The 26,706-nt window shown below is 48.8% G+C and overlaps 2 protein-coding genes across 7 annotated transcripts in view; both read right to left on the reverse strand.

Moving 5' to 3' along the window:
- Nucleotides 1–2,225: 2,225 nt before the first annotated feature.
- Nucleotides 2,226–7,698, reverse strand: PLA2G1B (phospholipase A2 group IB). 2 transcript variants are annotated; one of them, XM_083590735.1, is made up of 5 exons: nucleotides 7,553–7,639; nucleotides 6,764–6,900; nucleotides 5,576–5,732; nucleotides 4,743–4,870; nucleotides 2,226–2,556 (listed from the first exon to the last, which is right to left on the reverse strand). In XM_083590735.1, the coding sequence occupies exons 3-5, from the start codon at nucleotides 5,680–5,682 to the stop codon at nucleotides 2,435–2,437; spliced, it is 357 nt and encodes a 118-aa protein (XP_083446861.1). In that variant the 5' UTR covers nucleotides 5,683–5,732; nucleotides 6,764–6,900; nucleotides 7,553–7,639; the 3' UTR covers nucleotides 2,226–2,434. The 2 variants fall into 2 exon arrangements, with proteins under 2 accessions (XP_083446861.1, XP_083446860.1); XM_083590734.1 differs by lacking the exon at nucleotides 6,764–6,900 and having other exon boundaries at nucleotides 7,553–7,698.
- A 10,439-nt stretch (nucleotides 7,699–18,137) lies between these two features.
- The window catches only part of MSI1 (musashi RNA binding protein 1), a 55,317-nt gene continuing 46,748 nt past the window's right edge, over nucleotides 18,138–26,706 (reverse strand). For 2 of the 5 annotated variants that reach the window (XM_083590472.1, XM_083590471.1), the window contains exons 9-15: nucleotides 25,938–26,055; nucleotides 25,026–25,106; nucleotides 23,892–23,948; nucleotides 21,074–21,139; nucleotides 20,777–20,949; nucleotides 19,451–19,516; nucleotides 18,138–18,285 (exon numbers count right to left, since the gene is read on the reverse strand). In XM_083590472.1, the coding sequence (XP_083446598.1) occupies nucleotides 19,475–19,516; nucleotides 20,777–20,949; nucleotides 21,074–21,139; nucleotides 23,892–23,948; nucleotides 25,026–25,106; nucleotides 25,938–26,055 (537 nt within the window). In that variant the 3' untranslated portion in view covers nucleotides 18,138–18,285; nucleotides 19,451–19,474. The remainder of the gene's footprint in view (nucleotides 18,286–19,450; nucleotides 19,517–20,776; nucleotides 20,950–21,073; nucleotides 21,140–23,891; nucleotides 23,949–25,025; nucleotides 25,107–25,937; nucleotides 26,056–26,706) is intronic. The other 3 variants (XM_083590473.1, XM_083590474.1, XM_083590475.1) reach the window with 3 other exon arrangements.

Genomic DNA, 26,706 nt, shown 5'->3' on the forward strand with positions numbered 1-26,706 from the left:
CACAGACCTGGGAGGGGGGGGCTTTGCTCTCCCTGCCGTCCGCTCCTCCTCACGTGCAAATCAGCCCCCCGGCCCGAGGACAGGGGAGGTTGGAAGGGGACGGGAGGAGAATCAAGAACCCCGACCCTCTATTTTCTTCAGACGGAGAGGTGCCGGGGCTCCGGGAATGCAGCCGCAAAAGCGCCCCTGGGGGTTGTATGTGCGGACTGATTCCGCGCCCCGCCCCTTTCCCCGTTTTTGCAATCGGTGGAGAGGAGGCAAAATGCACTCTGCGTGTGCTCCGAGGCCGTCTCGCTGTAGGTTGAATCCCCAGTGGCATTAACAGATAAGGCTGAGACTATCCCATGCCTGAAACTGAGAGGAGATATGAAAGGTAAAGGGACCCCTGACCATTAGGTCCAGTCGTGACCGACTCTGGGGTTGCGGCACTCATCTCGCTTTACTGGCCGAGGGAGCCAGTGTACAGATTCCGGGTCATGTGGCCAGCATGACTAAGCCGCTTGTGGAGAACCAGAGCAGCGCACGGAAACGCTGTTTACCTTCCCACCAGAGCGGTACCTATTTATCTACTTGCACTTTGACGTGCTTTCGAACTGCTAGGTTGGCAGGAGCAGGGACCGAGCAACGGGAGCTCACCCCGTCACGGGGATTCAAACCGCCAACCTTCTGATCGGCAAGTCCTAGGCTCTGTGGTTTAACCCACAGCGCCACCCGCGTCCCTATTAACAGATAAGGCTGGGAATATCCCATGCCTGAAACTGAGAGGAGATATGATAGCCATCTTCAAATATGCTGTCACTTGGAAGATGGAGCAAGTTTGTTTTCTCTGGTCCGGAAGGTAGGCTTCGAACCGATGGCTTCAAGTTACAAGAAAGGAGATTTTGACTAAACAGGAAGAGCTGTTTGGCAGTGGCACAGTCTCCCTTGGAAGGTTGCGGGTTCTCCTTCATTGGAGGTTTTCAAGCAGAGGTTGGATGGCCACCTGTCATGGGTGCTTTAGCTGAGATTCCTGCATTGCAGGAGGTTGGACTAGATGACCCTTGGGGTTCCCTTCCAACTCTACAATTCTATGATTCTGTGAAACCCTGGACTTGGAGAGCTGCTGCCAGCCAGTGTCTGCAGTGCTCAGCCAGATGGAATAACAGGCAGCCGACCTATACCGAGTCAGGCCTATTTAATTCAGCTGTGTCTTTTTTAGAACCATGAGGACTAGAATGAAAAGATAACAACAGGGCAACTGTTGTTTGGTGGGTGTGCGTCAGTAAACGAGGAGAATTAAGACTAAGAGAGCTGAGTGGGGGGTGCTCGTGTAATCTCACTGTATACAAGTTGTACAAGTGACAATAAAGTATTTCAGTTTCCAACCAGATGCCTCCATGGGAAACCAGCAAGCAGGACTCGAACACCAGAACACTCTCATTTCCTGTGGTTTCTGGCAACTGAGATTCAGAAGTGATGCTGTCTCCAACCTTGGAGCCTGAGCACAGCCATCACAGCTAGTAGCCACCGATAGCCCTCTCCTCCGTCAATTTGTCCAGTCCTCTTTTAAAGCAATTCTATGAGTCTAAAGGGACGCAGGTGGCGCTGTGGTCTAAACCACAGAGCCTAGGGCTTTCCAACCAGTAGGTCGGCAGTTCAAATCCCCACAGCTGGGTGAGCGCCTGTTTCTTGGTCCCTGCTCCTGCCAACCTAGCTGTTCGAAAGCACACCAGTGCAAGCAGATAAATAGGTACCACTCTGGCGGGAAGGTAAACGGTGTTTCCATGTGCTGCTCTGGTTCGCCAGAAGCAGCTTAGTCATGCTGGCCACATGACCCGGAAGCTGTCTGCGGACAAAGGCTGGCTCCCTTGGCCTACAGAGTGAGATGAGCACTGCAACCCCAGAGTCTTCCGCGACTGGACCTAACGGTCGGGGTACCTTTACCTATGAGTCTATAAGCCCCAAATGCTACAGCTTTTCTTCACAGGGCAGTCGATCCCCTTCATCACTTGCATTTCCTTTTTCTAAACCTTTTCCAACTCTACGATATCCTTTTTGAGGCAAGGCACCCAGAACTGCAGCTGCAACATAGATTTGTACGACAACCCTTTCATAACAGCAGTTTTATTTTCAATTCCTTTCCTAAGGATAACCCCTAGCATGGAATTATTTTATTACTCAGGGTGGAGGCAGGAACCCCCTTGTGGTAGAAGACTTCATTCACAAACACACACACCCTGCCCCAGTTTGTTCGTTCATTCATTCATTTATTATTTGCGCATTTAAAGGATTTCAGGGAATCACCCACCCACCAGCACACCTTCATAAAAAATCACACGAAACAATCCTCCTAAATTTGCGGCAGCAAACAAACTCAGCACGAAGATTTCTTTTAAGCCGGGTCTCCGATAGCTCCCCTGCTTGAGGAGCCTTTTGAACTGGGTTGCCCCAAACATCACTTGCAGAATTTGCTGGTATCCAGGTTCTTGTACTCCTTGTTGTACGGAGCCCCCGCAAAACAGATGGCGGCGCTGCGGTCACAATTACAGATGAAAGCCTCGCACTCATTATTCTTTTCTGGAGAAAGAAGATTTGGGAGAAGACGGGGGAATCAGGAGTTCAGGTGCGCTTGAGCCCAGGTAACCCACCCTCTCCCTTTTAGGAAAGTAAATACTGCCCACGACCTCCTGGGGACACAGTTCCCAAATACCTTTGAAACTGCCAGAGTTTAAGTCGGTTACCAGTGGACTTCTGAGTTGATTCAAAGTGGTAGCACGAGCATATAACGTCGTAAGTGGCTTGGGACGCAAGTTAACCACACAAGTCCCTTCCCCAATAACAACCATCAGCAGGTGAGGTCTCGGTGGCGGTGCCTCTGCCATGAGGGGTTGCTGACCCCCTCCCCCCTGACAGGGCCTTTTTGGTGGTGACTCCATGTTTGTGGGATGCACCTGCTTCCCTCGTTACTGACTTTCAAGGGGAATTTAAAAACATTCCTGTTTCCCCAAGTGCGCTGGATGGTTGAAGAATACTGCTCCTGGCAACCGAGAGATCACTGGATGAGAAAATGCTTTAAACTGTTTATAGAATGTTTGGAAGCATGGGCGTAGCCAGCAGGGTGCAGAGGGAGCAGCTGCCTCCCCCCATCAAATAAATAAAAATACTTAACTGACCAATTGCATCGTTCCCCCTAAAATAAATCCTGGCTACGCCCAGGTTATATTTTCTGAGAATCCTCCGGAAAAATAATCTCTCAAAGGACCTGTTGATGGCATTTTACCATTGTACTGTTGAGAGTGTATTAACTTATGGTCTGTGTGATTTGGGAGCTGCATGGTCAGGGGGAAAAACAATGCTGTCCAGGGTTGTAAAGACTGCAGAGAGAATAATTGGGTGCCCTCTTCCCACCTTGGATCAAATCTACGCTTCCAGGTATCATAAGAAAGCTGCAGGATAGTGCGCACCCCGGAAATGATCTCTTTCAGCTTCTGCCTTCTGGAAGAAGGTACAGGGTTATAAAGACTAGGACTAGCCGCCTGAGAAACAGTTTCTATTCAAATGCGATTTTGGTTTTAAACGCAGTGTAAGGTAGTCTCTATGGGAGTATATTGTATTTAATTATGGGGTATCAGAGTTTTTTGGGGCTAACCAGGCTGGGATAGCTGGGATAGCAGGCTTGTTGGTTTTTGAATGTCTGATGTAAATTTTTTCAATTTTGTTGTTCTGCATTGGACAATGACAATAAAGATTATCGTATCGTATTGTTTGGGAGAAAGAATGGATGGATGTGTTTGCTCCTTTGGGAGGAAGTGCAGAATATAAATTGAATGAATGAATGAACAAGAACTTAAGAAAAGCCTACTGAATCAGACCAATGGCCCATCTGGTCCACTATCCTGCTCTCACAGTGGCGGCAGAGCATAGCCAATAGAGCTAATAGCCATTTATAGCCTCCTCCATGAATTTGCATGTTTTAAAGCTGTCTAGGTTGGTGGCTGTTATTGTCTCCTGCAGGAGGGCATTCCATAGATTAGTTATGTGTTGCATGAACAGCTGCTTCCTTTTAGGCGTCCTGGATCTTCAACAGTGGTTCCACTAATCCACACAAACCCTTCAGTCTGAAATTGCCCTCATTCGCTCACTCCCTTTGTAAGGCAGATCCAGTTGACCTAAACGCTTGCACGCCAGTGTCTCTGTATCGTCCTCACATATTTTCCGACCACATCTGATTTGTAAGCATAGGAATAAACCAGTTTCCCAAACTTGGGTCTCCAGCTGGTTTTTGGGCTTCAACTCCCATCATCCCTGGCTAGCAGGACCAGTGGCCAGGGATGATGGGAATTGTAGTCTATAAGAAGCTGGAGACCCAAGTTTGAGAAGCCCTGGCATAAACCTTTAACTATACCAGGCATTAGGAAACGGGCCTTCCAGGTGTTGCTGGATTCCAACTCCCATTAGCCAGAGCAGGCATGATGGGAGTTGTAGTTCAGCCATGTCTGGAGGGCACCAGCTTGGGGAAAGGGGGGTCTGACAGCACAAGCCTGGGACCAGATCCAGGGTTATAGAATCATAGAATTGTAGAGTTGGTAGAAGGGACCCCAGGGGTCTTCTACAATGCAGGAATTGTATCTGAAGTGGCCATCCAAGCTATGTTTCAAAACCTCAAGTGAAAGAGAATCTGCTCCACTTGCGGGGAAGAAAGCCATGTGCATTACCAACTGTGCCAGAGCCTCTGCTAAGCGTGGCATATGAAGTGCATTTACCCGTACAGGTGATTTCGGTGCCAGAGCAGGTGTAGGAGTAGGTCTTCGTGTAAGGATTATCCAGGATGAAAGTGCAGTCCGGGTGCTTCTTGGCTGCGGAATAGCAGTTGTCGTGGATTTGGCAGCAGCTGCTCAGGAAGCAAAAGGAAAAAGAAAAAGATTCAGAACAGTTCTCCGGGCGCCTGACACAAATTCAGAAAGCTTTCTTGCTGGAAGAGACCAAGCTCTCTACCTAATCCAGAGAGTGGCAAGGCATCCGGAAGAATTAAGAAGTCAAGACAACAGACTTTTTATAAAAGAATGGAAATGGTTTGCTGAATATTTGCAGATAAATTGTAAACAGATAAGAACATTGGCAGGATTATTGTAATAACCTTCAGTTTTATAAGAGTATATATTTGAAGTAGATAAATAAATGAGCAAATTAAGTTAATTTCGGATATGCAGAAGATATTAAAAATAAATTTAAAGAACTGCAGAAAGAGGGGGGAAGGAAGTCAAGTTTTGAAACGTTAAAATGGTCGTAAAATTAGTGAAATGTATAAACCTGAAGAACATCAATATATATTTTTTTTAAAAAAAAGAGTGAGTGAGTGGCAAGGCAGGTTCTTCCCAGAAAATGGCCTTCTGCAACCAAATGCCTTTCAGGTGCTTTGACTACAACTCCCATCATGCTGCGCTGTCCAGGCCTGATGGGAGTTGTAGTCCAAAACATTTGGAAGCCAGACAGTTGGGGACGTTTGCTCCAGCGGGACCTCCCATCTCAAAATCACAATGAGAATACACAATGGTGAGCAGAGGGTTTGAGTGCTTTAAGAAAGATGGCTGCTTACGTGTCCAGGGCATCAATTGGCGTCCCGCTGCCCCCCAAGCCGCAGTAGCAGCCGTAGTTGTTGTAATCCCTGAGGGGGTCACTGGATGGCATGGTGCATTTGATCATGTTACGGAATTGCCACAGGTTCCGGAGGACAGAAGCATGGGCAGTGCCCACTAGGAAACAAAGCGACACACATTCACACAAAAACTTCTCAGAGGACGGTGCATGATCAGAGAGCCTTTCGAAAGCTCCTGTGAGTACGTATCTTTCTTTGGATTTAGGTAGTTATTCCCACCTTTTCAATGGCTGTATGTTTAACTTTGCATTTCAGTTCCTTGTTTATTTTTTTATTTTTTTTTTATTTCCAAAACCAAAAAAAGAAAAATTACAAACATTAAATTCAACATCCATATTCATTTTCTAACATAAGCCTATTACATAATTAACTAAATTAAAGTATACCTAATTACTCTAAACTTCTCTTTGCTGTATACAAATACAACACAGTTAGAAATTTTATGTTTAAGCTTTTATATTATAAATAATATTTCAAATTCCCCTATACCCCCGTTCCCCTTCACCCATGTGTGATCTCAATTTTTTTTAACTTCTTCCGTCTTGTGTTGTTATAATTTAATCATTGTTCAATTGATTCTTTTATTATTGCCTTGCTTACGCCTGCACGTTTTACACATTATTGCATTTCAATTCCTTTGCTCTTTAAAATGTATTTATTTCAGTTACTTTGCTCTTTAAACTGTATTTATTGTTCCAGTGGCTTGAACTCACCACCTTGAAGCTAAGGGTCTTATGCTCTACTGACTGAGCTGTCCAAGCCATGAACAGTGCCAGAAACAAACTAAATACTTCTGCCTGAACTCTGGGCATGCAGAGTTGCACTGGACATGAAGAGTTGCAACAGGTATACTCCTTGGAAAAGCACAGGACTCTGCTGAGCTTGTGCAGCAGGAGCAATGGAAGGGCCCAGACATGCTCAAGGTCAGGCTTCCTCAACCTCGGCCCTCCAGATGTTTTTGGCCTACAACTCCCATGATCCCTAGCTAGCAGGACCAGTGGTCAGGGATGATGGGAATTGTAGTCTCAAAACATCTGGAGGGCCGAGGTTGAGGAAGCCTGCTCAAGGTAGAGACTCGCTGGAAAGAGAGAGGGCCAGAGCAGGAACTCATACAGAGATGTGGCTTACAGTTTGGGCTCCTAGGAACTCTTTGGCAGATTTAACACATCACTTTGCTTCAACTGCCCCCAGCGTGCAAGTCTGGGAATTACCAGGTTAGAGTTGTGCTTCCCAGCTGGCCAAGCAAGAAGGGAAGGCATGCAACGCTGGAACAAGAGAGACTTTAGAGCATGGGTGTAGCAGAGGGTTGGGTACATGGAGTGCAGCTGCACCCCTAAAACAAGTAAAACAATAAAAATAACTAACTGACCAATCGCAGATAGCTCAGTTCTGCACCCCCAACAAAAGTCCTGCCCCCCCAACATAAATCCTGGATACACCCATTCTTCAAGAGGTACACAGAATACCATTCATACGCCAGGGTGCTTTAAATATTATAAAACTCTTGCTCGGGGTAAATTGTATCCAATGATTTCAAAGAAAAGCAAGAAAACTGTCTTCCAGACCACCTCAAAAACATTTTTAGAAATTTCCCCCATGAAGGGGCTTGTGCAATATTACAGAGATTAGATCACACACAGCTGTTTATACTCCAAATACTTGTGATTGCAATATTTCACTTGCAAAAAATGGGGACTTCTAAAGTGGAAGGAGGAAGGAGCCACCCAGAAGACTTTTTTTTGCTTTTTAAAGGTACCCATTGTCTGAATCAGACATACAGATGGTTTCCTCTAAATCCACAAGTTTATTGCACCACTCAAATAGCAAAAAAACCACCCTAAAAACACCACCTTTCCAGGCCGATCAGAATGTATCTGCAAAGCAAGGAATTCGCAACTTCACTGGGTTGCAACTCACCTGATGCCAGGAGAACTAGGAGGAGGGCGAGGTTCATTTCATCAGGTGTCCAAGTCCTAGTGGCCGTCCTTCACTTCCCTGCATCTTTATACCCTGCCCTCCCCTTGGCACCTGGATCCGAGATAAGAGTGCCCTGTTTACCTTTCTATAAGCATCCTTCTTCCATTAGAGGTTGATCGGGGTGGTGGCTTGAGTGTCAAGCAAGGCCAGTGGAAAAGCAGCCATTTCCCTTTCCAATACGAAGCTTAGCCTTCCCTAAAGAGGAATCTCATTTCAAAAACACCCATTTAAAAACATAACCCTGGTGGTCTTTCCACCACCCTGCGCTCTACATGGGGCTAATTTTGAAGGTGACCCGGAAACTACAACTAATCCAGAATGCGGCAGCTAGACTGGTGACTGGGAGTGGCCGCCGAGACCACATAACACCAGTCTTGAAAGGCCTACATTGGCTCCCAGTACGTTTCTGAGCACAATTCAAAGTGTTGGTGTTGACCTTTAAAGCCCTAAACGGCCTCGGCCCAGTAGACCTGAAGGAGCGTCTCCACCCCCATCGTTCTGCCCGGACACTGAGGTCCAGCTCTGAGGGCCTTCTGGAGGTTCCCTCCCTGCGACAAGCCAAGTTACAGAGAACCAGGCAGAGGGCCTTCTTGGTAGTGGCACCCACCCTGTGGAACCCCCTCCCACCAGATGTCAAAGAGAAGAACAACTACCAGATTTTTAGAAGACATCTGAAGGCAGCCCTGTTTAGGGGAGCTTTTAATGTTTAACAGACTACTATATTTTAATGCTTTGTTGGAAGCTGCCCAGAGTGGCTGGGGAAACCCAGCCAGATGGGCGGAATATAAATAATAAATTCTATTCTATTCTATTCTATTCACCACTTGATTCAAGCTGGGACTCAACCCACATAGCCAGTTTTTGTTGCCAGGACTAATCCTGGAAGGAATAGCAAAGGAGAACAGTTGCTGGATGCAAAACAGCTTAAATTAGGATTCCCGGGCAACGGGCAAAGCAAATCCCAAATTCCTCCTGCCCCAGGTTGTCTGTTTTAGAACTATAAGGGCCAGGTTGCCCCTGCCAGACTCCCCTGTTGTTTTGGACTACAACTCCCATCAGACCCAGGCCAGGAGAGTCAAATCCTGCTGGGGCTGCTGGGAGTTAATAGTGCGAAACCTGTAGAGGGCACCAGGCTGGAGAAAGGCTAGCTAATTCTGTCAGCACCGAGTGATCGAAGGATGTTTCCTAACCTAAGTGAAGGCACCAGGATTGAACAATAGAGCCCTCCCAACTGATGGAAGGCACTGATGGTGTCAGGCAATCATCATCATCATTTTATTATTTGTACCCTGCCCATCTGACTGGGTTGCCCTAACCACTCTGGGTGGCTAGAGAAGGATGGTCTGTTCAGTCTCTCCAAGGCCTCATTACAAGTGGGTACACGTGTTCAACCATTAACCACCGTCTTGGAACCTACAATCAAAAAGCAAGGCCTTGATGCCACCAGGGGCTGCCCAGTTGGCACTGACCTGTGACGGGGCCTTTTCAGTGGTGGTTCCCCGGTTCTGGAATGCTCTCTTTGGTGAGGTCTGCATGCCTGTCTCATTACTGACATTCAGGATGGATTTGAAAACATCTTTTTGCCCAGGCATTTGATGGCTGATATGCACTGTTTCTGGAAACTCTTGAGATCATAGAATGAGGTGTTTTAAACTGGTTTTCAGAATGTTTTAAGAATGCTCTATTTTTTTAAAAAAAATTTTTTACTATGGCTGTGTTTGCCACGCTAGACTCCTTCAGAAAGAAAGGTGGCATATCCATTGAATGAATGAATGAATGAATGGATAGAAATGTACTCTACCACGAACCATTGGGGCCTCTTGAACTTTTCCATTCATGCCGCTTAAGAAATGATATTGTGGATCCGACCGCCAACACAGCGAAATCATTTCAAGTATACATGGCCACATTAAATAGGCCGCCATCCATTTGAGAATTTATTTTCAGAATCACAGGAGATTTTATCTGTTCTTTAATTCCATGTCTCTCTCACCTTTCATCCAGGGAGCTGAAGATGGCCTACAGAGTTCTCCTGCTCTCCATTCTATTCTCAATACAACCCTGTGAGGTAGGGTGGGTTTTTGAGTTAGTGACTGCCTGAGGCAAGGTCACCCAGGGAGATTCACGGCCAAGTCAGGATCCGAGCCCTGGTCTCTCCCAGGGCCTTGTCCAGCACTCTAACCACTATTTCACACTGCCTCTCGTTGGCCTTGGCTGCGACAAAAGCAACCCCAAGATGGCTTGGGTGCTTTGCAAGCACTCCACACACACACACCGCAGCACTTAAGCTGCATTCTGCCGGCTAATGACACCTGTGCAAATGGAAAGCGTCGTTCGTAAATTGATTGTGCGAAAATCAACAGGTGCCCCCCCCATTACTGCTGTGCCAGGCTAAAAGGGAAGGAGAAACGGCTGTTTTAAAAACGCCTCCAATTGGGCAACTCACTCCAGCTTAGGGTCAACAGCAGACCCACCACGTGGCTATTCCTCAGTTCCAAGAATGTCCTCGTTTCCCAGTATTAAACAGCACATCAGCTCGAGTGGCCAGGAGGGCCTGCTCTCAGGACATTGGCGGCTGCCCAGATTTCCAAGACGTAACAGGACACTGGCGGCAATCCAGTTCCAGTCCATCTGCAGACCCCAAGCCCTGGGAGAGCAGCACTTGCGAAGGAGCAGGCTGGCTCAAGGGTTTGTGAGGAGGCGGAAATGCACGCCTATTGATTTCAATGGGGCTTGTGCAGGCGGAATATTTTCATTTACAGTGATACCTTGGGTTAAGTACTTAATTCGTTCCGGAGGTCCATTCTTAACCTGAAACTGTTCTTAATCTGAAGCACCACTTTAGCTAATGGGGCCTCCAGCTGCTAACGCGCTGCTGGAGCACAATTTCTGTTCTCCTCCTGAAGCAAAGTTCTTAACCCGAGGTACTATTTCTGGGTTAGTGGAGTCTGTAACCTGAAGTGTCTGTAACCTTAAGCGTATGTAACCCGAGGTACCACTGTATTAAATTGGTGCACCACCCTCCAACCGAAGATCACAGGGCAGTTCATGACATAAAAATACAAAATGAGGACAGAAAATGTGTAACAAAACAAAAAGCAATCAATAGCCACCCCCTCCCACAAAATCACTGGGTGACCTTGGGAGCCAGTCACTCTCATCTCCACAGGGTTGTTGTGAGGATAAGTGGGGTTTTGCCTTTTAATAGTGTTTCTGCTTTGAAATATGCTGGTCATCAATGATGGAGGCCTTGATCTGCGCCAGGAGTTGGGAAATCGCAGCCCTCCAACTTCCATCAGCTCCAGCCAGCATGGCCTGTGGTCAGGGATAACTGAGATCCACAAGTTCCCACTTTGTGACTGATTCTTCTGCTTCTTGGCTTTCTTCAGGTTTTGGAGTCTCAGGTAGAAAATATCAAATGTCACTGGCCCATCACCACCACACCACAACATAGGAACTTAACGAGGCTGCCTGTTACCTGTCAGATCACTGATCCATCTAGCTTAGTGCTGCCTACACTGGCTGGCAGTGGGTCTCCAGGGCTTCAGACAGGGGACATTGAAGTTGCTGCCGGGGACTTAACTTGGGGCCTTCTGCATGCAAGGCAGGTGCTCTGCGTCCGAGTCACAGCCCTTCCCCTCATCCTTTCTGGTTTCTAGAAGCTCAGGAACAAAGTGGAACATGTTGGTTCGTCTAGTTCAGTGATGTCAACACTGGCTGGCAGCAGCTTTCCCAGGTTTCAGATCTATTCCCAGCTCTACCCGGAGGTGCCAGAGATTGGAGCAGGGACCTTCAGCAGGCACTCCGCCACTGAACAATTGCCCTTTCCAATCAGGAACACAGGAAGCTGCCCTATGCTGAGGTAGGCCACTGGCCTATTGAGCTTACACTGACTGGCAGCAGCTCTCCAGAATCTCAAGCAGGAGTTTACCTGGAGATGCTGGGGATCAAACTGGGAACTTTCTGTATGCAGAGGAGATGTTTTGCCACTGAGCCACACCCCAACAGCTCGTTCTCCCTGCAGGGAGATTTCTAGATGCAAACTCCACACACTTCCATGGCAGCGTTTGCCCACTTCCAAACCACACCAACAAAGCCAAAAGCCGTTTTCAAATAATTTATTAGGAATTTAAAACTGAAAATCTGGAAAAAGGGGTTACAGGTATGGAGAGAGAACATTGACGTATAATAAAACTGGCTTAATAAAAACCACAGCTTTATTTTTTTTTCTCTTAAAAAAAAAAAGAACAGACACAGCAGCAGCAGCTCCCCCCCCCCAAATCACAGGCCCTCTCACCCCCCTGACACCTGGGCTGTTGCCAAGAGAGTCGCAATGCAAACTCCGGATCTTGGTGGCACCGCAGGTAAGGGACGTGGTCGGAGAAGCAGCTCAGCGCGTGTACCGAGGGGGGAGGCACGGCTGTGTGTGTCCCCCCACCCCCTCTGCAGCCCCCCAAGGCTGAAGACTCGAGAATAAAAATAAACCCAATAAATCGCGGCTGCACTTTCGCTTCTTCTTTTTTTAAAAAAAGGACATACAGACTCGTCTCAGTAACAAAAATTATTGCTTTGTGTTTCCAGTACTAATTCGCTAAGTTATCCCACCCCACCCCCCGCTCCTTCCCTCTCCACCCCCCGCCCCGCAAAAAAAGAAGAAAAAGAATAAAAAAAGAGAACTCTCCCAATATTTATGACCTGCTTCAGGTGGGGATTTGGGGTTTGAGGACAAGGCAGCAAGGACATCACCCCAAAGAGAGGGAGGGGGGCATGAGGCAGAAAGAGAGAGAGAGGGAGAACAGAAAGGGGTGGCTGACGCTGATGAGCAGTCAAAAGGCTTCACACCTGGGCTGTTCCACTTCAGGATGCAGGGGGGCTGCCTTATACAGAATCATCTCCTCAGGATTCCCTACACTGACTGGCAGTGGCTCTCCAGTGTCTGAGGCAGGGGTCTCTCCCAGTCTTGCCCGGAGATGCCATTGGGGGCAGAACCTGGGACCTTCTGCATGCAAAGTGCTCCGCCAGTGACCTAGGGCCCTTCTTTTGACAAGGTGCTAGTTCTCATGGTTCCGAGTTAAATAGCAGCATAGGAAGCTGCCTTATACCAAGTCAGGCCACTGGTTCGTCTAGCTCAGTACTGTCCACACTGGCAGCAGGGTCCCTCCTAGCCCTGTCCCACAGGATTACATGCCAAGGATTGAACCTCTGCATGCAAAGTGGATGCTTCTTCCGCTTGGGTTTGGAGGTTCCAGTTAAGGAAATCTTCCCTAGTGACATGAAACCAGCAGGTGAAGGAGGGCTGGGGTAAATCACAAAGCACGGCGCACTGGTTTTCTATATGCATAAGAATGTATGAAGAGCCCTGCAGATGGATCAGGCCCAAAGGCTCATCTAGTCTGGCCTCTTTGTTCTCACAGTAGAGCCAAAGGCCCCAAAGAACCTAAGAATTTAGATAGACTGCCTCTGGACCTGGAGGCTCCATAAGAATACAAGAAGAGCCCTGCTGGATCACGCCAAAGGGGGCCCATCTGGTCCAGCCTCCTGCCCTCACAGTGGCCATCCAGGTGCCTCTTTGGGGAAGCAAGCTTGCAGAACCTGAGCGCAAGAATAAGTCTCCTCACCTGCGTTCACTGCTTCCAACAGTGGAGGTAAAACACAGCAGCTAATAGTCATTGACAGCTGTATCCTCCATGGAGTCTCCTCCCCCCCCCCGATAAAGCAGCATTAAAACATGCACTCTGAAGTGAGTGCAGGGATAAGGGACATCTGTTTCCCTCCAGATGTTGCTGGACTCCAACTCTGAACAGCCTCTGCAGGCTGCATGAAGTTTAAACTGATCCTGGTCAAACGGGTTCTGCAGGCTTCTGATCATTTCAAAAACCTGCGCGACCGAAGTTGTTATAGCAGGACAAAGGAACCCGCCCCCAGGAAATGACGCCGGCTCTTTTCTGCTACTTTCAACGCTGTTTGAAAAATGGTCACTAGTCACCAGTCTTGAGGAAGCAAAGATCCTGTTTTTGGGTGTTGTTGTGTGTCCAGACTTCCACAACCTGGTGCTCTCTGCATTTCTTTTGGACAAAATTTGCCATCAGCCTCCAGCCAGCATGGGCGTGCACGAGTAGATGCTGTGGTTGTATTGGCTGAGGGTTGATGCAGCCCAAAACATCTGGAGGGCACCAGGTTGGGGAAGGCTGGATTTGTCTCTTGCTCATAGGGGCTAAGTTTGAGGAAAGGCGCTAAAAAAATTATTATTATTATTTGACTTAAGATGAAGCTGTGTTTTATTTTCCCTGGGCAAAAGTGTCAGACTGCATCTTAAGAAAAGGCTCAGACAAGGTCTTTGGTTCAAGTTTAAACAGATTTCAGACCCAGCCCCGGAAGAGGAAAATTTAAGCTCCCCCCCTCCGCAACAAAAGGGTATTGATTTATTGCAACTGAAAATTCTCACCCATGAAGTATTGCATTACACATGTAGGGAGGAAATGGAGCCTGCAACTAAGTATGCACACACCAAGAGGAAGCTGCAAGCAAGGGATGGATGGAATGCTCCTTGAAACAGAGTCAGACCCTTAGTCCATGTAGCTCAGTATTGTCTGCACTGACTGGCAGAGGCTCTCAATGGTTTGGGACAGGAGCCTTAGTTCTACTTGGCAATGGGGGGGGGGGATTGGACCCGAGACCGCCTGCATGCAAAGCAGATGCTCTCTACCACGGCCCTTACCCAAACTGCACATTTGCCACAGCTGCACGATGTGGAAGCGTCTTTTAACATTGCCTAAATAATGCAATGGGCAGAGAGACCCTCTCCTGGTTGGCTGTGTGGGAGAAAGGGGTCAGAAGAGAGGAACCTGAGACAAGTGGGATTTTGCGCATCCCCCCAAACACATATAGATAGATTTCCTCTTGCCACCTCAAAGAGGCTCAGCAGATCCCACAGCTTCCTTCCTTGCCAAAGTGGCAATTCTCTGAAGGGTGGGCCCAAGGCATTTCCGTCCCGCAAAATGTAGATGACACAACACCCATCCACACTATTCCCTACATGCAATCGATCCAGAAGGAAGGTCCCTGCCACAAGCCTCCCTGAAAGGAACAGGAGCTGCGAAAGAGCCCTTCAGTTAGCAGACAGAACGCAGTGGCTAGTGCCTGTGATGTTACAAACTATGGTACTCTTGCACAGATGCCGTTCGTTTCAATGGAGGTTGCATGGGAGATCACCACACTGGACTGATAGCTCCATTGATAGGCGTGTGGGGAGAGGGAGTGGGCGCCACTGGGATCTTCCCCTTTGGGCACCAAAATGTTGTCTTACTGAAAGGCTGAAGCAGAGAGGCAGGGACATGGCTGCAGCATGTCTGAATCCTTTCGAATCACACACTTTCGCTCTCTGGAGGAGGCCTCACAGGGGTTAGATCTGCCTGCTTCCCACCTGAGTCATGCCCAAAATCCATTGGAAAGGCCAAATCTAGATCTTGCCTCTGCGGGAGCACTGGTTCCCTAAAAATGGGCCTTTGGGGGAGAATTCAAGTATGGTAGTCAGAAGCAACCCAAAAGCCCACTCTTGGGCAGCAACTCACCACACAGAATGTCACAGACAAAGAAGCTGCCTTGCAGAAGTCAGTTCATCGGTCATCTAGCTTATTCCTGTCTACACAGACCCCAAGGTATGAACCTGGGACCTTCTGCACCCAAAGCAGGCACTCTGTGCCTCTGAGCTACAGCCCGTCCTCGTGGTAGCGAGAAGAGCGGGGCAGGAAGAGTCCCGCAAAAAGGCAAGCAGCTTGAAAATGAGGCGTGCGGGTGAGGCATGGCCTAGGGAGTGGATAGCCAGCGTAGCTGCTCTTGGGCTCTAACTCCCAGCAGCCCCGCCTGCCAGCCAGGCCAAGGCTGGGAGATGTAGTCCAGTCACACCCAGAGAGCATGACTAGCTATGCCTGTTCCAAGGGGAGACACACGTCACACTTCCCAGCCTCTCCCTGGCTGTGTATAGTCATATCTCTTGCTATGTTCGGTTCAGGTTATGTCTTTTCAGGTTGCGTCCCGCGGCGACCCGGAAGTACCGGAAAGGGTTACTTCCGGGTTGTGCTGCTCGCGCATGAACAGAAGCGGCGAATCGCGGCCCGCGCGTGCGCGCAGATGCGGGTTGCATTCCTTTCAGGTTGCGAATGGGGCTCCAGAATGGATCCCGTTCGCAGCCAGAGGTACCACTGTAGTAGCAAATCTTGACAAATGGTGTGCGGAAGACAAAGAAAGGGCCCCGCGAGAATAGTCGAAGGAAGATGCAGAGGGCCATGTGCAAAGGGAAATGAATGGGGATTTAACTTTCTGCTTCAAAGAGAGCGCTGAACGTGTGCAGAGTGGCCCTTCACTTTCCACTTCCACCACAGGAGGCAAACTTTGCTCACCTCGCCCCTGACAGGAAGTTTCCCAGTGGGGTCAGTCTCAGCAAAATTAGCTGTGATCCTTGCATCGCAGGGGGTTGAACTACAGGTGACCCTTTGGGGCCCTTCCAGCCCTACAATTCTATGATTCAAATGTGCCTTTCTTAAGAACAAACAGTATCCTGGCATAGTAAAGCAGGGTGGGGGATCCAGAGCTTCTCTCCCCCCCCACAAACTCACAGGATCCCTGAGAACCTTTCTACCGGTGCAGATCTTGGGCCACATTCATACCATACCAGTTAAAACCACTCAATACAGCCATGAATTCCCCGCCCCTACAAAATAATAATAATAATCCTGGGAACCACAGTTTGTTTTGGTGGTGAGACCTTCCCTCCCCTTCACAATTCCCCTGGAAAGAGGGGACTGATGGTTCAACCACTCTGAGAGCTGTAACTCTGGGAAGGTAACAGGGGGTCTCTTAACAACTCTCCGCGCCCTTTGACAAACTACAGCCCCCAGGATTCAATGTGCTTTCGATGTATGGTATGGATGTGGCCTTTACTCAGAAATAATGCCCATTGGGTTTGATGGCTGGGTTTAGGAGGGTGTGGGATCACAGCCTAAGTCTCTCTCACTAGCAAAACACACAAACACACACACCTTTTTTGCCTGAATCACCACCCACCTTTACAGTAAAAAGTGAGGGAGATTGGGGGGGGGGGCGAACAGACGCCCTCGACACCCCCGCCCTCCCGGCAAGCTATTGCCCACCCTCTTGGCAGGAAGCAGTAAATATTGGGAGAGTTACATCCACCCAAAGCGTCAACAGAGACCAGCAGTGGTGGCTGAAGAAGCCCTTTTCTAAAGCGGGCGCTGGCACCGTCATGAGGGGGGGCACGACGCCCGCATGCTGAGCCTGGCGCAAGCCGCTCAGCAACACAGCAGCCCCCCCTCCGCACCAGATGATGCAAGTAGCTCTCACCCAACTCTTTCCAAACCCACCCTCCCCCCTGTCCCCCCCCAACACCCCCAAGCGCCCTCCTCCTCCTCCTGCTCCCCACCCCACCAGACTCCCAGAGGTCTTAAAATCTTATACAGTAAAAGGTATAAAAAAGGGGGAGGGAAAAGAGGTTCGTCACGGTCCAACTGGAGAGAGTATTGCTCACGTTTTCGGCATCAAGAGGCCCAGAATGAGAAGAGGAAAAAGAAAGGAAGCTTAAGAAACCCAGAGTTTGCTTGGTGCACAACAAGGCCGAAGACCGCCCTGCAATATTTACATATGATACAGGAAAGATCGAAGGGAAGGGGGCGGAGAACAAAATAACAATAATAAAAACCCACAGAAACCTAAAATCTAGGGGAGGGGAAAGGAGGGGAGGGGGGAATTCAGTCATCAGGAATAGTGTTTTCTTCTTCTTCTTAGTCCACTTAGCAAAATATACAGTTCATTATTCGTTCCATAGCAATTGCCTTCTGCTAATTCGGCACGTTTCTCAAAGCCTCACCTTGATAGAAAGAAAAGGTTTCTTTTTTTACAAAAAAAAAAAGAGAGAGAGACCGAGAGAAAGAGAATCTGCCCGATGCAGCGACATCTCCCTGCTCTCTGCCTACCCTTCGGAACTGCCTTCACTTGACATCGCAATGCGTCCTTTCCAAGATAACCTTTTGCTTTCTCATGACCGAGTCCTGTTCCTTCCTCCTGCCCTGCCCACCCCCCAAAATATATATTTATATAATATATATCTAAAAACAAAACAAAACAAAAAGATTTCAAAGCCAAATAAAAATATTCCTCAATAAAAGCTACCCCCTACTCACAATCACAAAAAAATAAAATAAAATCCAAATTCATAAAAACGGTTCTTCTGAGAGGCTCTGCAAAAGAGCAAAAAGAACCACAACAACGAAAAAACAATGACAATGAGAGGACTGACTTCACACCTCCTCAGTCCTCCTTCCCCAGCACCCCCTCTCCCTCCCCTCCCCCCCAAAAAAGATTAAAAAATAAAAGCTAACAAGCTAACAAAATAAATAAAAGAAGAATTGTCGGGGTGGAGGGTTTGGGGAGAAGTGTAAACGGTCAGCGGTTATTAGTAAGAAGAGGAGACAAGATCTCCTTGCGTTCAAATCCAGTGCTCAAGATCTGGTCAATGGAGAGATCAGGGCAGGCCGGGAGAAGCCCAGCAAACAGCCACGAGTGTGCAGTTTTATTTACTAAAAATGAAATCTTGGCTCATCCCTCAAGTGTTGCCGGATCCTCCAGGTCGCTTGTCCTTGGTTTGCTCACTGGGGAATCTGCAAGAACAAAGGGTGTGGGGAGATGGAAATTATGGAATGATTGTGCAAGGTTAGCCTCCCCAGAATTTTGCATTTTGCATTCACAGCTGTCTCAAAAGTGTGTAGGCACACCTCCTCGTAGAATCTTACAATGGTAAAAAGGAAGGTAAAGGATCCCTGGATGGTTAAATCCAGTCAAAGGCGACTACGGGATTGCGGTGCTCATCTCGCTTTCAGGCTAAGGGAGCCGGCGTTTGTCCACAGACAGCTTTCCAGGTCATGTGGCCAGCATGGCTAAACCCCTTCTGGAGCAACGGGACATTATGACGTAAGCCAGAGTGCACGGAAATGCCGTTTACCTTCCCGCCACAGTAGTACCTATTTATCTACTTGCACTGGTGTGCTTTCAAACTGCTAGGTTGGCAGGAGCTGAGACAGAGCAATGAGAGCTCACTCTGTCACGGGGATTTGAACCGCCAATCTTCTGGTTGGCAAGCCCAAGAGACTCGGTGGTTTAGACCACAGTGCCACCCGCGTAGAGCTGAAAGGCTAATCTGGTCCAACCCCCTGCAATGCACGAATCAGAGCTAAAGAATCTTTACAATGCCCAACATAATACTAGACTCCACAATGGGAACATCCCATGAGAGACAAATGGAAGGACTTTTTCTCACACAGCCAAGCATCTGTGTCAAGTCAATGGGCACGCCTTTCCCCTCATGTAGAAAAGAGGAAACAGGCTCTGAACATAAGAAGAGCTGCCAATGGCTCATGCAGTCCAACCTCGTTTTCACAGTGGCCAACCAGATGGCTGTGAGAGCCCCACAAACAGGACACAAGCGCTAAAGCATCTCTCTCACACACAGTGGTTTCCAGCAACTGGGATTCAGGAGCATTGCTGCCTCAGACGACGGAGGCAGAGCACAGCCATCACAGCTATTAGCTGCTGAAAGCATGAATTTGCCCAATCCTCTCTTAAAGTCAGAAGATGCAGAGAACCATCCCAGGTCTTACCACTTGACTTCGAAGTACAGATAGGTATCTATGGAAGGAGGCATCCCCTCTAATATCTTGGACTATGGCCACTTCACCCTACAGTTCAACTAAGAGTTCTAAAACTGTCTTCAAGGACAGACCTATGAACAGCACACTGCGGAAGCCGAGTCCCCATTGGCCATCTTACCTCCTCCTTCCTTGGTCCTCAGCTTCAGTGGTAACCATTAGTAAACGCTGTTGCAATCAAAGGTCCCTTCAAAACAATGACATGACATTGATTGGACATTATCTGCAGAGCTTTGAACACTCACAATGTACCATATTTGTGTGTGTGTGTGTGTGTGTGTGTGTGTGTGTATGTACTATATCAGGTTAACCTGCAAGATGTGCTGTCTTGACTGCTTCAATCTGCAGAACTGGAACTGTTACAGATGCCACAAAATTATTGTTCCACATTTGTAAGGAATGGAACTTTCAGTGTGCCAGCACTTTGGAACTCCCTGCCTATTGACATCCAGCAGGCAGGTGCCTCATTTTGTACTCTTTTTGGCGCTTGCTAAAAATGTTTTTGCTAAGGAAAGGCCTATCCAGATACGTAGAATGTTGATGAAAATTTTAATCTGGGGCTGTTGTTTTTTTAATTAAAAAATGATTTATTTTTATTGTACACACATAATTCATAACACGACTGACAAAAAATGGCTCCTTAAGGGGGTAAAATACTGAACAAAAAAAAGAGTTCTTTTTTGTAAACCGCCTTGAGTGTGGTTTTTTCAGGGGTTTTTTGTTTTGCAATCATGCAGCATATACATTTTATGAACTAAATAAATACATCAAATGACCCAACTGAGTTATCTGGTGCTGCAGAATTGAAGCGCTGAGCACTCTAGCCTTTGTCATCAGAAAGCGCCACTGGCAGGGCTGCACATACTGCCTCCTAAGAAGATAATCATAGCAATGGGGAGACCAACTTGGCCCCATCCACCGGGCAGTGAAAAAGCAGCTGTTCTAACGCTTGCTTTCCTCTTCCCTCCGCATTCCTATTTCCTTACGTGCTGTACCTATTAAATTGCGAGCCTGGAAGGCAGGGACAGTCTCATAATTTAATATATGCACAGTGCTTTTTAAAAAAAATGCTACATGCTTTAGCAGTATTCAATAATTATGATTGTTACTGAAGCATATATGACTTTAGGCAAAGCTAAAGAAGTCCAAACATTTCTTTAAAAAGCAAACATAAATGAATGTTATGCTACTAAGTCACTGGCCTGCCTTTCCTGTCTGGCAGTGGCTCTGTTGGGTCCTGCTTAGCCCTTCACATCCTTTAATTCAGCCATCCCCAAACTGGTGCCCTCCAGATATTCTGGACTACAGCTGCAGGCCAAAATGGCCATGTTGGCTGGAGCTGATGGGAGTTGTAGTCCAAAACATCCACAGGGCACCAGGCTGGCAGAGGCTGCTTTTTAGAGAGCTCCTTGCTCCACCCCATGGGGCCCTCCTGCTGATCACTCACCCCTAGGCTGTGGCCAAAGCCAGTGCTCGGGGCGGGACTTGCTGCGCTGATGTAGCTGCTGACTCCTGAATCCTGATTGGCTGCTCCGTAAAGCTCCGCCATTGGCCCGGGGCTGGTGGTGCCCAGGAATCCACCGGTGCGGCTCGGGGTGGACCCTACAGGAGGAAGCAGGACTAGCCAGTGAAGATGCCAAAATGAAGGCCCCCTTGTCCCCCCGCCCCACCCCTCACCCAGAACAAATAGAGAGCTTCCCCAAAGCCAGCAAGGTGGCCACCCCCCAGGGAGCACGGCAGTTACCTGTCCCTCGCACCACAGCCGCTGCCGCCGCCGCCGCCATGGGTCCATACGCAGTGAGAGGGATGGCTGGAAGGAAAGGTAGAGACGTCAGAGCAGGCCTGGGCTTCCCCGCAGGGGTGGTGAAGGCGTGGGTGGCTGATGAATCTGAAGAATACCCAGTGCCCATGAGCCAGGGATGGGGGAGGCGGTGACCCTCGCCTGCTGATGGGAGTTGGAGTCACTGGTATTCCCTGCTCTCTGAGAAGTAGAATTTCCACGCAGGGAATAATGCCTCTTCTTAGATCTCAGGGATGGCGAGGGACAAGCTCCCTTCTGCTGGCTTTGGAAGCTTTCATAGGCTTCCTCCCACTTCACTGTTTAATTACATCAGGAATAGTCAACACGCTGCAATGTTGGTCAAGGGATGATGGGAGTTGTAGTCCATTGGGTCATACTGGCCGGGCTGGCAAGAGGCAGAGTTCCAACCACGCTGGCTCTCCCTGCACCAGGCAGAAAGCAGCTCCAAGGTCCCAGCCACAGCATATATTTAAAGAACTATAAGCAGGCATGGCTTCCCCCAAAGAATTCTGGGAGCTGTGGTTCGTTAAGGGTGCTGAGAGCGGTTAGGAGCAGTGCTCCCTCCCCCCGGGAGGTACTCAGGAGCAGGCAATACCGGCACTTCTTTTGTTGCAATTTTAAAAATGTGGCACTTACTGTAACAGCTTCATGGCTTCTATTTTTCTAGGAAAAAAGCACTGGTTAGTAGACCCCCTAGCCCCCTCACAGAGCTGCCGTTCCCAGAGTTCCCTGGGAAAAGGGATTGATTGTTAAACCACTTAGGGGGTAGCGGCTCTGGGAGGGGAATGGGGGTGGTCTCCTAGCAACTCTCCGCACTCTTCACGAACCATGGCTCCCAGAATTCTTTGGAGAGGAGAGGCCATGGTATCATAGCTCTTTATGGTGCAGATGTGACCTTGAACTGTGGTCTACCTGGGATAGCCAGAGTGGTTGGATTCAGCATCCTGTCAGCTCCAGACTGAGGCTGTCGTCTGAAGGGACACAAGGCCGCCAACTTGATGAAGTTAGTAGGTCTGGCTCAGGTCAGGCTGGCCTGTATGGATGACCACCCGAGAACCACACAGATGCCACCTTGCGGAGGGTTCCACAATGGAATAAATCATTTCGGTACCCACGTTATGAAAATAAAATAGGTCAGAAGCAGCAAGATTTTAAGCCTGGGGAAAGGCATTATTATTATTATTATTATTATTATTATTATTATTATTATTATTATTATTACAGTGGTACCTCTGGTTGCGAACGGGATCCTTTCCAGAGCCACGTTCGCAACATGAGCAGAATGCAACCCACGTATGCGTGTGCACGGGTTGCGATTCGCCGCTTCTGCGCATGACGTCATTTTGAGCATCTGCGCATGCGCGAGCAGTGAAACCCGGAAGTAACCCTTTCCGGTACTTCTGGGTCGCCGTGGGACACAACCTGAAAAGACGTAACCTGAAGCGAATGTAACAAGAGGTATGACTGTATTATTATTACCTATGGTATCCAAATGCCTATGCTGCAGGGTCTTTGGGTGCTTATAATAAATAACCTTGGAAAGCTGTGGCATGAAGTAGGCTAAGGTCTCCCCCACCCCTGAAGCTCCAAACCTCAGAAGAAAGAGAGGGAAGTGTGGCGAGTGAGGGGATGTTACGGAGGATGAGACGGGCCTGTCAGTCCATTAGCTCAGGAAGAGAGAGGAACAGCAGAGCGCTGCCTGGGCAGGAGACACACGTGGCAGCTTCTACAAAGCTTTGGGGAAATGCCAGCGGGGGGCAGGGGGTGCGCCCTGAAATGCAAGTGCGAGGCCAGGCCAAAGGGCGGAAGGGCCATGGGAAGGAAGCGGCGGGAGGCATTAGACTCAGAGAGGAGGAGGAGGAGGAGGAGGAGGAAGAGGAGGGTGGGGAGAAGATGCCCTCTGCTCCCTTGTGAACAGTGGGTGCAGGGAAGGAGCACCCCCCAAAAAATCCACCCCATTCCATCTCCAGAAAAATAGGGGGGAACAGTGCTGGGCCATTCCAGCATTGGCATGGCCATTTTCTCGGGGGGGGGGGGGCAAAGAGTAAGGAACAATGCAGCAGAATCAGCTGGAAGGGACCCGAGGGTCATCTAGTCCAACCCCCTGCAATGCAGGAAGCATAGCTAAGTAGTTCACAGTTCCAGGAGGAGGCACCAGAATTCGGAGCAGAACAGGGATTTCCAAACTGCCCACGAACATATGAAGCTGCCTTGGTAGAAGACAGAGGAGGGGAAAACTCTGGGCCTACAGCTCCCTTTGGCTCTACCCATTGGCCATGCTGGCTGCTGGGGTTGATGGGAGTCGGAGTCCTCAACCAACACAGGGAGGGCTGAAGGCCCCCACACTTGGTAAAAGGCGACCCCTTTTCTCTTTGGTCCATGCAGACCAGCAACATTCCTTCTGACCAGCGGTGTCTCTCTTATGCTTCGCAGAGTGAGGCTTGGTGAAAAAGCACCGAGAGAAAGAGCAGAAGGGTTGTGTGGGCGGGTGCCTTCTCAGTGGTGTTAAATGGCTGCGCCCTTCAAGTAAGGATGTAACAACAAACGCATTTCCCTGAACGTGGAGCTGTTGCAGAACAACGCAAAAGCCTGAATTTTCACGCAGATGGAAAAGGAAACAAGGGTCATTATCAACTTCCCACCCACCCGCCCCCCCAAAACAAGCTGCAAGGCGGTAACTGGGCTGGAGTCGCCCAAAACTCTGTGCCCCCACCCCACCCTTCCAGCTTTTTGCAAGGTTTAGGAAATCAGTGGGACTGACCTGTCAGCTCAGGGAGGACTGGGGCACTCGGGAGGGGGGTCCTCTCTACCCGGAATTCTAAAAACGAAAGGCAAGACAACTTAGGATATATGTGGTCAGTTTCGTCCCCGAAAGAGAGGATCCAGCAAACAGAGCGGAAGGGGCAGCGGAGAGAAGAGGCGCAACAGCAGAAAACACAAATATTCTGGGTGAGGCCAATCCTCAGAGTTGCTGCCTGGACTTGATAGAGTAGGGAGCAGGTGAGAAAAGACCCACCACTGCTTTCAAAACCGGCACCAGATGCCCTGGCTCAGTATGACCGCCTAAACAAAGGATTTTCCCCCTTTGCAAACAGCAGCAGTGACCTGCCTCGCAGGCTTCTTGTGATCCCACCCCCCCCAAACTGAAGTAACAAATTATTTTTCATTCCTTTAGGTTTGGAGCCCGTTAGATTTTTGATTGAGAGTCTCAATTAATATCCGGCTTTTAGATGGTGGGGTTGAGGGCTTTGTGTTCCGGTTTTCAGGAAGGCGGCAACTCTGGGAGGGGGTTTGAGGTGGGTGTTGAGGATCAGAAGCAGGGAGGGAAGGAGGGGCTTAGAAAAACAGATTAAGAGAGAGAGAGAGGCTTGCAAGCTGCCCTTTCTAGGACTAACAAGTTTCCAGGGAGAAGGGGACCAAGGAGGGAACCACAACATCAGCGTCCTGCTCCTATTAAAAACTCAGAGGTTTCTCTCACTTCCTTCTTGAGTGGAGACAATTGGCAAAAGTTTAGAGAGGTGGTGGCGAATCCCCTTTTCAGCCCAAGGGCCACATTCCCATCTGGGCAACCTTGGGGGGGGGGCACATGTTTCTGGTGGGCGGGGCCAGAGGCAAAAGTGGGCGGAGCAACAAGTGTGAATTTTATCTTTGTGCCATAGGCGAGTTCCTACACACACTTGCATCTCCATCCAGATGAGAATGAATCAGAGTTCAAGGACTAGGGAGAGGGTGTGTGGCTAGGGTAGAGTTCATGGGCTGCATTAGGACTCTGGGACTGAGGTCTGTCATCCATCCTCCACCACCCGCCAGGATTGTAGGGATGAATTTTGGGGTCACTGGGGAGCCCACCCTTAGCACAAAGGCACAACAACTGAGAAAAGGGAGAGCGACGTACCAGGGAACTGGTAAGTGTAGCCAGGCGCAATGCCCGTGTAACTTCGGCTGGCGTAGGTGGCAGCCTGAAAACCTGGGTAACCTGTTCTCAGAGACAAAAGTGTTGAGAAAAGTTAGATTATTTCACAGCAAGGCACACACACACCAGATTCACCCTCCGGAGTCCCTCATTCATGAGAGGCAACAGAAGGGATCTTCTAAATATCCGAATCTCGCTCGCCTCAATCTTTTTATGGGAGACAATATTCACTTACAGTTCAAACCTTTAATAGGTTGTCCTCTATTAACAGCCAGGCTCACAATAATGAGACACTGGAAGAACTTAAGAGACTGCTTCTCTGACAAGTCGTCACAACAAAATTATGGCAAAACAGCACTTGTGGAAAAATTAAGATAAGAAGAACAAAGAATCTTTAGGCACACATTTACTTAGTCCAGTCATTAAAGGATCCTGTGCTGTGTTCGAAACACCTTCAAGCAGAGCAAATCTCCGTGCTGCAGCTCTGCATGATTTAAGTGCTCTGGAGGCGCCTCACCTCCTTTAAACAGGAAGCAGTGTGTGCAGTTCTTACTTTTGCACCATGCAAAAGGAATGCTCTTCATGTGCAAGAGCAATGTGTGTGTCAAATTTTAATCTGTAGGGGAAGGTGTACCTCCTTCATGGGGAAACTCTGCTCTAGCACTGGAATTATCTGCAGCACGCCCATTCTGCCAGAAGAGGGCAGTGTAGGATGACAAATGCCCGCCCGCCCAAATGTATTACCCCCATCACAAGACCTCTGACATCAGAGAGCTGATCCTTACACAACTCGGCACAGGTCTTAACACAGGCTGTCTGCTGCAGAGCAATAAGGGCAGAGAGAAAGAGTAAGGGGGCGCAGGCAGTTGAAGAGAGCTCCTTTGCCGTCCTTACCCAACATGCCAATCCCGAGCATGAAGGCGTCCATTCCGTAAGGCATCACCCGGGACCGCCCTCTTGCAGAGCCAGTGGGGGACATCACTTCCTTTGGCTGAGCTTTTTTACATTCCACCTGGCATGGGACACAGAAAGGAGACAGCTTGTTTGACAGCTCCCCTAACCATGTAGGATATGTCAGCTTGCAGAGCAACCCCTCACTTCACAACCCCGGAGTCAGATTTACAAGCAGAAGAGCTTTCTTCAAGCCCAGCCCTGTAAAAATTGCTGCATTCCCCCTCCCTTCCATAACCATGCCCGCAAAACCATTCCCCAACTTTGTGCTGGCTGCGGCCGATTTGAATTGCCGTCCAAAACATCTAAAGGGCAAAGACGGCTCCATTATTTTCTTTTTATGTCTCCTTTCTAAGCCACAAAAGGCTGGTTTACCATCACGAGAACTTAAAAAAAAGTTTGCCCTAAACTAGTTTGGATCCAACAGTTCTTTGCACACAGCATTTCCTGCTTGGATTCTTCCTGCTCACTTCCACCCCGTCCCCTACTAAATGTGGAACCCCATTGCCACTTCCTCTTCCTCCTCCCTCCTTACAAGGCTCCTGTGGCTCTTCAAAAGTGGTGCAACTGAGAGAAACACAATGGGTAGAGTGTTCCCCTTCATTGCATCCCCATATTTGGGTGGTGGGGGCTGCACCTGTTGAATTGCCACCCATCATGCAACTTTTAAAGACATGTTAAGTCCTGCCAGAATAAAATAAAATAAAAAAAT

The sequence above is a fragment of the Podarcis filfolensis genome (assembly GCF_964270895.1).
Source record: "Podarcis filfolensis genome assembly, chromosome: 16".
NCBI lineage: Eukaryota > Metazoa > Chordata > Lepidosauria > Squamata > Lacertidae > Podarcis > Podarcis filfolensis.

Bases quoted from the DNA above. Each gene is read 5' to 3' on its own strand.
- PLA2G1B (XM_083590734.1), bottom strand. From the start codon at position 7,589: ATGAACCTCGCCCTCCTCCTAGTTCTCCTGGCATCAG. The intron at 5,733-7,552 runs GTGAGTTGCAAC...TTTGTTTCCTAG, and splicing joins CCTAGTTCTCCTGGCATCAG to TGGGCACTGCCCATGCTTCT. The intron at 4,871-5,575 runs GTAAGCAGCCAT...CTTCCTGAGCAG, and splicing joins CCAATTGATGCCCTGGACAC to CTGCTGCCAAATCCACGACA.